This window comes from Neolamprologus multifasciatus, chromosome 17 (assembly GCF_963576455.1).
Source record: "Neolamprologus multifasciatus chromosome 17, fNeoMul1.2, whole genome shotgun sequence".
NCBI lineage: Eukaryota > Metazoa > Chordata > Actinopteri > Cichliformes > Cichlidae > Neolamprologus > Neolamprologus multifasciatus.
In genome coordinates this window covers 31,008,749-31,021,029 of record NC_140455.1, presented here as the reverse complement: position 1 = coordinate 31,021,029, position 12,281 = coordinate 31,008,749, and the positions used below count along the sequence as shown (strand labels likewise).

The following is a 12,281-nucleotide window of genomic DNA, read 5'->3' as shown; positions in this document are numbered from 1 at the left end:
TCTAAAAATTTGGGTTCACAGGCTATTTATGTTTTAGTAGCTAAAAGGTTACAAAAAAAGGTTGTTAAAGTCTAACAGTATCACTGGATTATGTTTCCTATATTATAAATTAAAAAGATACTATTCCCTGATAGACTGACACCAGCACTTGCTTTTCATCAATGAATGCAGCATCAGTTGTGAAACTACTGCGAACCACTGAGGTAAAGTTCTATCCTCAGGCACTGGTAGCACAAAAGCAGTTGTTTGGTATCAGCCTGCACTGTTTTTGTATTTAGTTACAGGAAGCTGTCTCTGTCTTCCTTTCTCTTTTCTGGAACTTGGAGTAATATATTTCAGCTGCTGGTATTATTTCAGTATCATTTTATTATACGTTCATTGATGTTTCTAAAGGATTTCACTCATATAATTATTGTATCTCTGGGTACCCACTTTGAAATGACAATATAAACTCTGCTTTCACTGACTGAAAGAACCGCAGAAATCAAAGAAAATGTATCGGATGTCAATTCTGATTACATGGTGAACTGCGGCTTTTACTCTACAAACTGAACGTATGTTATTGTGATGTCAGCTATGTAAAAAGAGTGAACTATCTGAGTGCTGAGCTACAGTACAGATGAGAGAGCATCCAGTCTAGTCCAGTCTAGCTGAAAGCAGTCTGACTCAGTCTATTGTTCACAAATATCTCTGTCACTATGATTTGATGCGACTACAGATGATTGTGTTTTCCGTCCTTCCCTCTAATTCTCTTCCCGCTTCCCTTTTCTGCCTCACTCATCTCTCTAGTCAGGCTGTCATCTCTCAGTGTCTCTCAGTGTGACTGAGGGCTGCGTAGTGACCAACTTAGCAAGTTGCTTCAGGGTTTACGAACTAAGAAGACTGTTGGGTTTCTGTCAGCTGCCCTCACATCATGAAATGTTGACTCTGGTTATGATGACTTCTTTTGTCAAGGGTAATTTGAGTGAAAGTAACCAGGAGTTCAGTAGCAAGCAGTAAGTCCTCCAATTGTATGTAGCAAGTATTCATATAGGTCATTTGTTGCTACTTCCGTTGGGTTAGAGGAGTGACACCAAACCCTCAACCTGGAGACTGAACTTTCATTTGAGATCATTTGTAGGTTATACTTTCTCCCATTTTTACTTGTTTTATTAGATTTACATACAATAATTGCTTAGTTAAACACTTATTTAACTTCGGATACCATCCCATCCATCCATCCATCCATCCATCCATTCTCTTCCACTTATCCTTGTCTGTCGTGGAGATAACACATGGAGACAGACAACCATTCGCACTTACATTCACACCTATGGGGAATTTAGAATTACCATTACTATTATAAATTATATTTACAACACCAATGCATATTTACTCTTACATCACTACACCTGGAGGATCTTCTTCTTCTCCTTTATGAGTTGCCACAGTGGTTCCATCACACTTCTTCTGTCACACTAAGCCTCTGCATGTCCTTCTTCACTACATTCATAAATCCTTTCTGTGGTCTTCCTCTTTTCCTTCTGCCCAGCAGCTCCATGTCAAAATCAAACTATTTTCAGGTTGCTAACGGTCAGTGTTTTGTGTACATGGATACAAGGATCTGTGTTTTGTTTTATGATATACACTGAACACTCTTTTCATTCACTCTGAAGAAAAAAAAGGAGTACCTTCTGCTTTAAATGCTTAAAATATCGAGTATTCTACAGTAAAACTAAACTGATCGGATGAGATAGTGAAACTATATCTTGCTCGTGGGCTTGGTTTAAGAAAGAATTGGAGAACACAGTGACGATCAGGCTGAAAGAAAAGAGGAAAGGATAGAGTGATCAAGAAGGAAAAGGCAGAGCCTTAGGGTGACTTTTTTGACCTGTGGACTTCGACCTTTGAGTCAGTAAGATGAGAAAAAAGAAGGATGAGAGATGATTTGCCTACTAGCTAGTCATCCCACTCATCCTCCATTGAGTCCTCTTTGTTTTTATCATCTTTGGCTTTTTTGTTTGGAGCCTCTGAAAAAATGAGGAACGAGAAACTATTTTTTCCCATCTAGCTTCGGGAAGAATGTCCAGCTCTCTACATGTATGTGTGTAATTACACTTTTATAAGCGTCTTTGTGTGGATGAGTCTCGTGCCAGAGGAATATCTTCCGCCACGCTGCACAGTACAGCCTCGTGGCTTTAATTATGACAAATTCAATCAACAGGAGTCATAAACACATTCGGTGTTGACTGTGCAACAAATAGGTTTGAAGGACTGTTTGTCCTTGTCATGCAAAGACTGAGAGTTCAGTTTTATTGTACATGATCAAGTTAAAGTTTCTGTATTTACAATGTCTAAGCACTGTGCCAGTTAGACCCAAGTGAGTTCTAGCAGTAGAAATATGCAGATGCTGACATTTGTACATGCAGCTAATTTTACGCATGTGTGTGTTTGTGTCTATGCTTCACTATGTCATCTGTGTTGTCTACCTTTTTTTTTTTTTACCCTGCAGGCAATCTTCACTCTGGAGATGTGACTTAGGTCAGATATAAAAGTTGACTTTTCTACACATGTAAAAATCAGTTGTAAAGCTTGTAACACTCATTTATGAACTAACATGCTCTTTTGTCATCTTATATATGTAGAAGAGTTAAAGTGTAATAATCTTAGAGCCAACGCAAACTGGGCTTTCCCATGAAAAAGTACAGTTTTAAATATTCTAATCAAATGCACAAACTGACTAACTGATTTTTCATTTGTTTTTTTTAGTTAATATCAAGTGAGAAAACATTTTAATAAACTGAGAATTTATTTGAAGGCAGCTGATATTTAATTATACACTACATGTATACTACAGAGCTTCGTTTGCTGATTTAGCTGCGTTGTGTTGTTAGCTTAATTAAGCTAAAGGTACTTTTGTTAAATACATTTTTACCAATTTAGCAAGCAACTGAATCTTGTTTCCTCACATTTCTCAAATGGTTACATGGTTTAAGGGTCATTGTTTAAGGCTATTTTTTGTTCTATGCTGAAGAATTCTCTTTCAATTCTTCAGCATAGAAAACAGTAGCTTAGCATAATCCGTAGCCTAGCTTAATGACAGATCTAAAGAGCGTGCTATTGAATGCCTAGTGAATTAAATCTGCTATGCTTAAAATGTTTCTTAAAATTTGTCTTTCCCTATTAAAGGAGAGGAATAGGATGGTAAAATGGATGATTTAGCGTATTTCAGTCTTCACTCATGCTATAGGTATCTTAATTTCAAACCCACGTTGAACATTCTCTTCATTCTCGGTGATTGATTGATTGATTGATAATACTTTATTCATCCCGAGGGAAATTGGGTTAAGTCTGCCAGCCGTGCCAGCGCCATCCTTTCTCTTTTTTAATCATTACCTTTTAGACCAAACTACCAACTAAGCTTCAATCACTTTTGAATGAACTCAGGCTCAATGTGTCCCTGTGGGAAAATGCTCCAAGGTCCAGCACAGCTCAGCATGGCTAGTGACACTGTGTGGGAGGCCATTACTGTTATAGCTGCATGGACTATGATCGTAATTAATCTGAGGATAGCCCATTACATTTGCATGATCATATTGCCTCTCTCCCCAATGCGTTTCAAAGGTTTTGTTGTGTGCTTCTTTCTCCCTGGTGTCTCTCCTCTTGACTAATTTGTGAGAGGAATATCCAATAGGACGTGTCAGCGTAATTAGCTGTGTCCTGAGGTTGTATTAGCTCACACTCTCTGCCCTGTCACAATAGTGCACAACACTTGTGTCAGAGTCATTACCATACTTTTTCATATCATCAGACATGCTTCCTGTCCCGCCGAGTAGAGATAGCCTGAAGTAATGAGCCTGAAAATTTCACCTTCAAATGCCTCTGAGGACCTTAACCCCCTTCTGTCAAAATAATATACTGATGTGTTTGTGCGCACTGCTCATAGAGTAGTGTGTATACAGAGATGCAAGTGCTGGTTAAGAATAATCAAAATGTCAGGATGCACGGAGACATGGATCCCTTATTACATATAACTCGTGTTCTTCTCATTTTAATCTGGTTAAGAATTAGCCATATTAGTGACTCTGGAATTCCATGTACTTGTCTTTGTGATCACAACTGTTTTATCACATGAAACCTTTTGGGGGAAATCTTATGAACCCAATGGTGATATTTGTTTGCCAGGAGTCAAAACATTATTGTGTGGGGTATAAGAAGGTTTTAAAAGTTCTGCAAAGCTTTCTCACACCATGACTACAAACCTGTTAAATCCGGAACTCAATTAAATAGAACCTTTATGCTCCAGGTCAATATAGCCATATCTATTCTGGACTACCTCGCAATTCCCCACATGAGACTCAAAGTAAAGCATGAAGGAATTTTCCATGAAGGAAAAACAGGATGATGATTTCAGTTCATGCACACTGCATAGGACATGAAGAGGAAAAACAAACATGGATAATGTCCTGCTCCCCATGGCCCAGTTTAGAGCAGCCCATTAATGCCAACACAATTCTGTGTGTTTGTGACGGCTTATCAATCTGCATCTATTTGTTTAGAACTACGCAACAGAAGCCAAGGCTCATGTTTCATGTGTAACTTGATATATATGACACACTGGCAACGATGGTGCTTCTAATGTGATATGTATTTGCATGCATGTGCCAATCCGTGTGAGGCTATATCTGCAGCAGAGCTGCGATCGTTCCAGCTCAGTGCACTCACATGCCATATGTTTACAGGCACACACGTGGTAGGAGGGACATCTCAGCAGTGCACATGCTATGTTTGAGTGGCTATTTTGTCTGGAGGTCAATAAGATGTGAATGCAGCTAGCGCCAAATAAGTCAACACAAACTGCCCAAGCATATTAGTCTGTGTCTGCTTTTTGGAATATAACACCCAGATGATTAATTCTGACAGCACCTACACTCGGAAGCTCATTGTGCCGGGCCAGTCTATCTCGCTGGCATTTTCATCAGAAGAGAAAGTAAACAAAATGAAGAAGGACAGATGCATGCACACTGCTAAAGTTGTTTAAGTTGCAAGGATGGGAATCCGGTTTGTTTGGACTTCTCCTGCCAGTGTCTTTACATTGAACGAATGATAGCCTATGCATGACTATGAGTCACTTGCCAAGCATGACTCTAGATACCCAACTTTGGAAATAACCTTGCAGAAAAACTAAAGTAAACTTTCCATTGTAGTACAGAGTAAATATTCAGCTCTATTTACCTGTAGTTCATTTGAATGGATGGACTCATGCTCACATTATTTAACCATATTTGTATACATGTGAGGATAGTGTGTGTGCACTTGTTTTTTGATTCTGAAATCTTTTTTGCCATTAAAATTGCTGAGACAAATCTCAGTAACTTTTTCTTGGTATTTTTTATTCCTCTGTGTAGTGCAGGTTCAGACTTCTTCACGCTGTCTACAACCTTCACCTCTGTTGGACCTAGGGGAAAAGGTTTGCACCGTGCCACTGACACACCTGAGCATGGACAGGAATAGGAAGTGGGTGCCAGGCTTCGGAGCTGTGCTGCTGACACTCCTAAGTCACATGACTTCAGCACTTGAAGTGCCTCTTGATCGTAAGCGTTGCCCTTTACATGCTGTGTGATTGTAAGACTTGATGTTACGCTTGTATAATTCTTTTCAAACTAATGGAATTTCAGCGAAATCCTTTCACATTGTGGGATAAAGTGAAGATATTTTACCTCATGAAAATGTAGCAATAATCTATTTCTATCCTATCTATTCTATTTCAACTTTGCATGTTTCAGCATGGTGTTTTGCAATGAGATTTTAAGGATTTCTATTTATCTTGATATCACACAATCTGTTTGAACCGTTGAACGTCTTCATCTACTTTTCTAGCATTTATTGCACCTGCCTTTCTAAACACCCTCCCCTCAAAAAGTGTGCAAGCTCAGTCAAATGCTTAAAAGTACCTGAATCTATTTCACCTGAACCTGTTGTTTAGTCCTTGCAAAAACTAACACCTTTCCTCAATATTCTATTACTGTGGTGTGGCATGTCACGGTGGACAAAAAGCTAAAGTACTGGAAGGATGTAAGTTTCCCCAAACACTGGTGTGGTTTCTGGTGTGGAGTTTTTTAATCTTTTGGCGAATGATGTGCATGCACTTATTTCAACACTGTAAAAAGTGGTGCTTTGTAGATGTGATGGTAAGCTGCATAGAGTGTTTCATCTATAAATGTCTTGATTGTCGCTGCTTGTTGCATGCTGCTTTTACATCCTCTGTTTGAACACATTCAGCATTATTCAGCACATTCGGGTTTTGTTGTGCTGCGTATCTAACCTACGCTTCTTTTCGTGTTTCTTCAGTGCCACAGCCCCCTACTATAATATTACAGTCCCCAAAGGATTACATCTTTGATCCACGCGAGAACATTGTCATCCACTGTGAAGCCAAGGGGAAGCCTCATCCCAGGTGAGAGAATCCCTGCAATGCCTAATGAAGGATTTAGTGTCAAATTAGTAATTCAAATTGGCCTGACACATGAATAAATGTGCCATAACATCTTCTTCTGCTCCATGTGTTTCCTTCATGGCTCTATACTTCTTGGTTCTAGCTTCTCCTGGACAAGAAATGGGACTCACTTTGATGTGGAGAAAGACTCCAAAGTTTTAATGAAGCCCGGTTCAGGAACTCTGGTCATTGATATCAGCAGCGAAAGGGCTGAAGCTTATGAGGGAACTTATCAATGCATAGCTAACAATGAGCATGGCACTGCCGTATCTGACAGCATTGTCATCAGGCAGTCCAGTAAGTCTTCTCTTTGTATTTAAATGCATACGCTCTAAAAGCTTGGGCTTTAAAAGTGACGACTAGTTGAGTACAAATAAATATTATCCACTCTACATTAACCTCTTGGTGTTGATGTTTGTGACTCACAGGGTCCCCCTTATGGTCAAAGGAGAGAAATGAGGCCATCATGGTGCAGAAGGGGGTCTCCCTCGTGCTGCAATGTCGACCCCCTGCTGGGCTGCCCCCTCCTGTCATCTTCTGGATGGATAATAGTGAGTCGTGTGTACATATTTGCAGACATATAAGGTGCAATGACTAAAGAATTTCACCTTCACAAACAAAAGATTGGGTCAATCCTTTCTGACCCATCTCATTTCTGAATGTAGTTGATAAAACAATCTCGTGAGCTAATGGAAGCTTTTTGCATTGTTAAGTTGCTTGTCTCTCACCCTCCCAGACTTTCAGAAGCTACCACTGGATAAACGAGTGTCCCAGGCCCTGAATGGAGACTTGTACTTTTCCAATGTTCTCCCAGAAGACACCAGGAGTGACTACATTTGTTACGCTCGCTTTCCTCATACACAAACCATCCAGCAGAAACAGCCGATTTCAGTCACTGTCCTGGACAGTAAGTCAAAACTGGTTTAAATAAGCAGTGGATTTCTCCTTAAAGAAGCCAAAAACTCAATTACTTAAATTAAAAAAGGACCTTTTTCTGAATTTCTCACAATATTTTCTACTGAGCCAAGCTTAAGTCAGCTCAGCATAGATTTCCTTATATGGTCATCTCACATGAAAAGGAGTTCTGTTTGTGGAAGCCAGATTAGGGGCATCCAATCACAAAACGTAGGCTTTTTAAGAGGAAGGAACTAAAACGACTTGTTTCAAATAGAAGAGGAACTGAAGGTTTTTTTTAAAACCATGCAAAGCATCTCAAATGGAATCCTAAACTATGAAGCTACGCAGCTAGAAATAACTACGGAGCTAAAAAGGTCTGGTCTAAGCTTGCACAAGTCATTTCCAGCATTTCACATTTGAAAACTTTCAGTTTTTATTGTAAACTGAATATTAGTATTTTCTCCTTTGTCAGACACCCTTTTACTTTACAACTTTGTTTCCTTACTTCACTCTTGCAAAACTGTCGTAGATAAATGTTAGTTTCTGTTTGTCTCCCCTGAGCTCTGTAAGGGCATTGATTTTATAATGTCCTTATCTCAGTCTCACTAATAATAATTGTGTAATTATTTTTATTTTATTTTATTTATTTGTTGTTGTTGTTGTTTTTTTCAATTATGGCTTTGGGTGACACACATACTTTGCTTTACAATGTAAACTAGGAAATGCATTTCCTAGTTTTGCATGCTTATGATTCTCTGTTATATTACAGTGGAAACAATGAATGAGACTCTGGCTGCTTTATACAATATCACTGATTTCTATAGTGGTGAGTGCTGGTTTATACCCATTCAGCCCCCTTCATTGTAAACCCGGCCCTGTTTTTACTGCCCTGCATAACCATATCTGACTTACACACTCACTCACCTTTAACTTGGCCTCAATCCCCTCCTCTGTAAGTAACACTTGCCCTTCCTCAGGTTTCTCCTACTTCATTCAAATTAAACATTAATCAATACAAACAAGATACAAAGTGTGATACAAGGTAAAATGCAACTCTATCAATTAATTGTTACTGACAGTTTGTGGCCTTTAAGTAATTATCTATAGTCACAAATTAAAGAACATTATTATGTTAACATTATTTTTACGTAACATTGTTCGTCTCCACCTTGTGAAACTTGATATGGATAATTTGCCATTTTCTGACCTTTCCTGCAAATTCTGGTCCTTTGGTATTTGAACCCTGTATCAAAACATGCTGGCACTGTTCTCTTGACCAAGGCTGGAGTCAGTCCAGCTATGCATTTATATGCACAACAAATGCTCAGGTCTTTCAAAGTCATCCCCTTTGCTCTGGTATTGTCTTTATGCTGTAAGTAAAGACTTTCTTTTACATTCTACTGAACCATCTCTCCACAATTTGTTTTTCATCAACACTACATTTGCCTCTTCCTTTGCCCTTTGAAAATGTAAATCATCCCTGAGGTTTCTGCTCTGTTTTATAGGAAGAGCAGTGTTAAAGTATAATCTTTTGGTCTGTTGCTGATATGGTCTTGTGCTCTGACCTGTTCAGGCAGCCCAGAGGGCGAGCGGCGTCCTGGTTTTATGTTGCCTCTCGGCACCACCAGCACCAAGATGGTCCTGAGAGGGCAGACTCTGGAGCTAGAATGCATCGCTGAGGGCTTGTAAGTTGGCATATGCAGTAACTACTCCAAGGGTTTATGTTTACTCAAATTAGTGCCGCAGTGTCTGAAAGAGAAGAAAAGCTAACTGACTGGAAGAGTTGTTTGCTGTAATCTCTTTTCTTCTGTGATAGGCCGACTCCAGATATCTCGTGGCAGAAAGAAGGAGGAGAGCTACCAAGCAACAGAGTGTCCTACCAGAACTTCAAGAAAACACTGAAGATTTCTGATGTGAATGAAAATGATGCTGGCAACTACCGCTGCGTAGCCACAAATAACTTGGGCACTGTACACCATACCATCAAGGTCACTGTCAAAGGTAGGCAGATCAGCTCAGGCATGTTACTGATGCCCTTAAATTTGTTTTACAGTATTACCATATTTATTCTGAACCCCAATTTTTATTCATAAATGCATTCTAATGCAAGCAGATAAATACACATTTGAATCTTCCATTTATAGAAACAACCAGTGTCTTCTCTCCTATATTACGTTAAAAGCTAAAGAAAGATTTATAGTGATAGCTCGTCAAGAATTTCACTGAGCATCTTCAGTCTTGTTCATTATCCCCAGCGGCTCCTTTCTGGGTCAGCATTCCCAGGAACCTGATCCTCGCCCCTAATGAAACTGGCGTGTTGACTTGTCGAGTCAATGGAGAACCCAAACCAAGGATAGACTGGTTTGTCAATGGAATTCCCATAGAGAGTAAGGAAAATTAGATCACTTCTAATTTAAAGCAGACACAATAGTAAACTTGCTTAGCTGGGGACTGAATTCTCAGTTCCAGCTCATTTTCAATTAAAGATGATGATGTAGAGATCATCTTGCCCTGTGCTAGACACTCCTGAGGACCCCAGCCGCAAGGTGGAAGACGACACTGTGATTCTCAGCAACGTGCAGTCAGGGTCCAGCTCTGTCTACCAGTGTAATGCTTCCAATGAATTTGGCTACCTCCTGGCGAATGCTTTTGTCAGTGTTCTTGGTGAGTTAAAACATATTTATTTCATATTAGAACTGCCCCATACAAATCTTTAGTTAGAAGCGATTTGGAAAATGGCCATATTAATGAGTTTTACCAAGCAGCTTCTCTTTTTTTTCCTTTAAAGCTGAACCACCAAGGGTCCTCACTCCACCTAACCAAGTGTACCAGGTCATCACCAACAGCCCTGCATTACTACACTGTGCTTCCTTTGGCTCGCCTATTCCAACCATCACATGGTAACTGTCAACTCATTTGAAATATTATTATATTTCAAAGCTAAGATGCTCTGTACTGTACTTGAGCTGCCTTGGTTGCCATTTCTATGCAGGTTCAAAGACAGTCAGATCAGCATTAAGAATACTGACCCATATGTAATCCATGAGAATGGTACTCTGGAAATAAATGTAGCCCAGCCGCTAAATAGCGGAAAGTACACCTGCATTGCCACAAACAACCTTGGGATCAAGGAGAACCATGTCTTTCTGGAGGTTAAAGGTCAGTATAGTCTAATCACAACTCAGACAGTGACATTGGTGGTTCAAATCTTCTTTGTCAGTTGGCATTAGGTTATCAGCGGTGACATAATGGTTATCCATTTTGCAGAGCCCACTCGTATCCTGAAGCAGCCAGAGTACAAGGTGGTGCAGAGAGGAATGAGCGCTGTCTTTGAGTGTAAAGTCAAGCATGACCCTTCCCTAATTCCCACCATGACCTGGCTCAAAGACAGAGGAGAGTTGCCTGATGATGAGAGGTACGCCCAACCATCGAGACTGCACTTATTCTGTTGACTCTGTAGAAATACCTGATGTTGTTTCTTGTTAATACTTTCAGGTTCGAGGTGGACACTGATAGTCTGACCATCAGAGACGTGACTGATGATGATAAGGGGACTTATACTTGCATCATGAACACCACCCTCGATCAGGACTCAGCCAGTGCCATGCTGACTGTTGTCGGTACGTTCTCACCTTAACGTATTAACGTAGTTATCATTTATCTCTAACACAGACCCAGAGTCTTTTTTGCTTTCCTGCTTCTATTGTTTGATTTCCCCCCCTTTTGGTTCCTTAATTGCACTGAAACTTTAGTTTTTACTCCTCAAGCTTTAGTTACATTCCTAAAATAACATTACCACTGAGATCTTTCTGCTGTTTCTTAAATGTCTGTCCCTAACTTCTAACCCTCTTCTTGCACTTTGCTCCTGCTTTTCGCTGTCAGAGGCGACTCCTACTCCTGCAATTGTCTACGGTAAACAATGTCCACATTGTCGCAATTTGTAGCTTCCATTAGCGTAACTCATTGTGTGTGTCCTTTGGCCACTTCCTTTCATGGTGCACGTTACTTTTATACTACTTAAATCTTGGCAGTCTGCTGTCTCAAATCAAACACACAAGTACTTAAAGTTGCCTTTGCAGTGTTTCACCTGCTGCTGTCATGCTAGCTACTGCATTTTATGTATTTTTGCAAAGTGTAGTGCATTTAACAATATGGGAGACATCATTTTAACACACATGAACACTAAATTCTGATGACACATCGTATGTAATGTGAGGTTTTACCTGCAACACCTGAAAAAATGTGGTGCTGTTAGCTAACTAGCAGTGGTATCATCATCAGTGCTGTCAGGTTGGTCACAGTCAACTGCTAAAACTGTACAAAATTATACAAAATAATGCTATTTTCAAGTTAATTAAGTAATTAAACTGTAACAATCATAGCTTAACGGGTGGGCTAGTCTGAACAAAACTTTGCAAAAACTTTTGTCACACATACAGTGCTGCTTAACATCTATTTGGTTTGTTTTTTTTGTTTTTTAAAGATTTATTAAAAATCCCAGTTCTTGATTTTTTTTATTAATTTTTTGGTATTCAGCGTATGTTGCCCGTGTACAGAACCACCCATAGGGCAGGCTTTTGCTAGTAACTTTTGATGAGCTGGTGTTGATGATATAAAGCTAGTCCTGGTGATGAAGATCACACAGGTTTTGGTCAAGATCATTAATTAAAAGTTGTTTTTTATTTAATATATGAATGGAAATGCCCTTTTTTTATGATATTACACAGTTTCATTTGGTCTAGTAGTTTTTAAATATATGTTTAATATTTTTTCAGTTTGTAACTTCCAACAAAGTTAGCAGAAAAAAGTTCAAACAAATGTTTATACTTCTGTGGCAAATTAGAGGGGGACAAGCATGGGTTTTTTACCTGCTTGGACTCAGTTGTATGCAGTGTAGCACATTGCAGGC

The 12,281-nt window shown here is 39.4% G+C and overlaps 1 protein-coding gene across 7 annotated transcripts in view; it reads left to right on the top strand.

Moving 5' to 3' along the window:
• nrcama (neuronal cell adhesion molecule a) overlaps positions 1-12,281 on the top strand; it is a 61,478-nt gene that overhangs the window by 35,954 nt on the left and 13,243 nt on the right. For 2 of the 7 annotated variants that reach the window (XM_085137450.1, XM_085137453.1), the window contains 14 exons: positions 5,388-5,573; positions 6,331-6,436; positions 6,579-6,772; positions 6,904-7,026; positions 7,212-7,382; positions 8,142-8,198; positions 8,946-9,057; positions 9,189-9,373; positions 9,628-9,759; positions 9,893-10,036; positions 10,161-10,272; positions 10,365-10,531; positions 10,640-10,787; positions 10,868-10,992. In XM_085137450.1, coding sequence (XP_084993576.1) covers positions 5,480-5,573; positions 6,331-6,436; positions 6,579-6,772; positions 6,904-7,026; positions 7,212-7,382; positions 8,142-8,198; positions 8,946-9,057; positions 9,189-9,373; positions 9,628-9,759; positions 9,893-10,036; positions 10,161-10,272; positions 10,365-10,531; positions 10,640-10,787; positions 10,868-10,992 — 1,870 coding nt within the window. In that variant the 5' untranslated portion in view covers positions 5,388-5,479. Of the gene's footprint in view, positions 1-5,387; positions 5,574-6,036; positions 6,055-6,330; positions 6,437-6,578; positions 6,773-6,903; positions 7,027-7,211; positions 7,383-8,141; positions 8,199-8,945; positions 9,058-9,188; positions 9,374-9,627; positions 9,760-9,892; positions 10,037-10,160; positions 10,273-10,364; positions 10,532-10,639; positions 10,788-10,867; positions 10,993-11,254; positions 11,285-12,281 lie in introns of all 7 variants that reach the window. The other 5 variants (XM_085137447.1, XM_085137449.1, XM_085137448.1 and 2 more) reach the window with 5 other exon arrangements.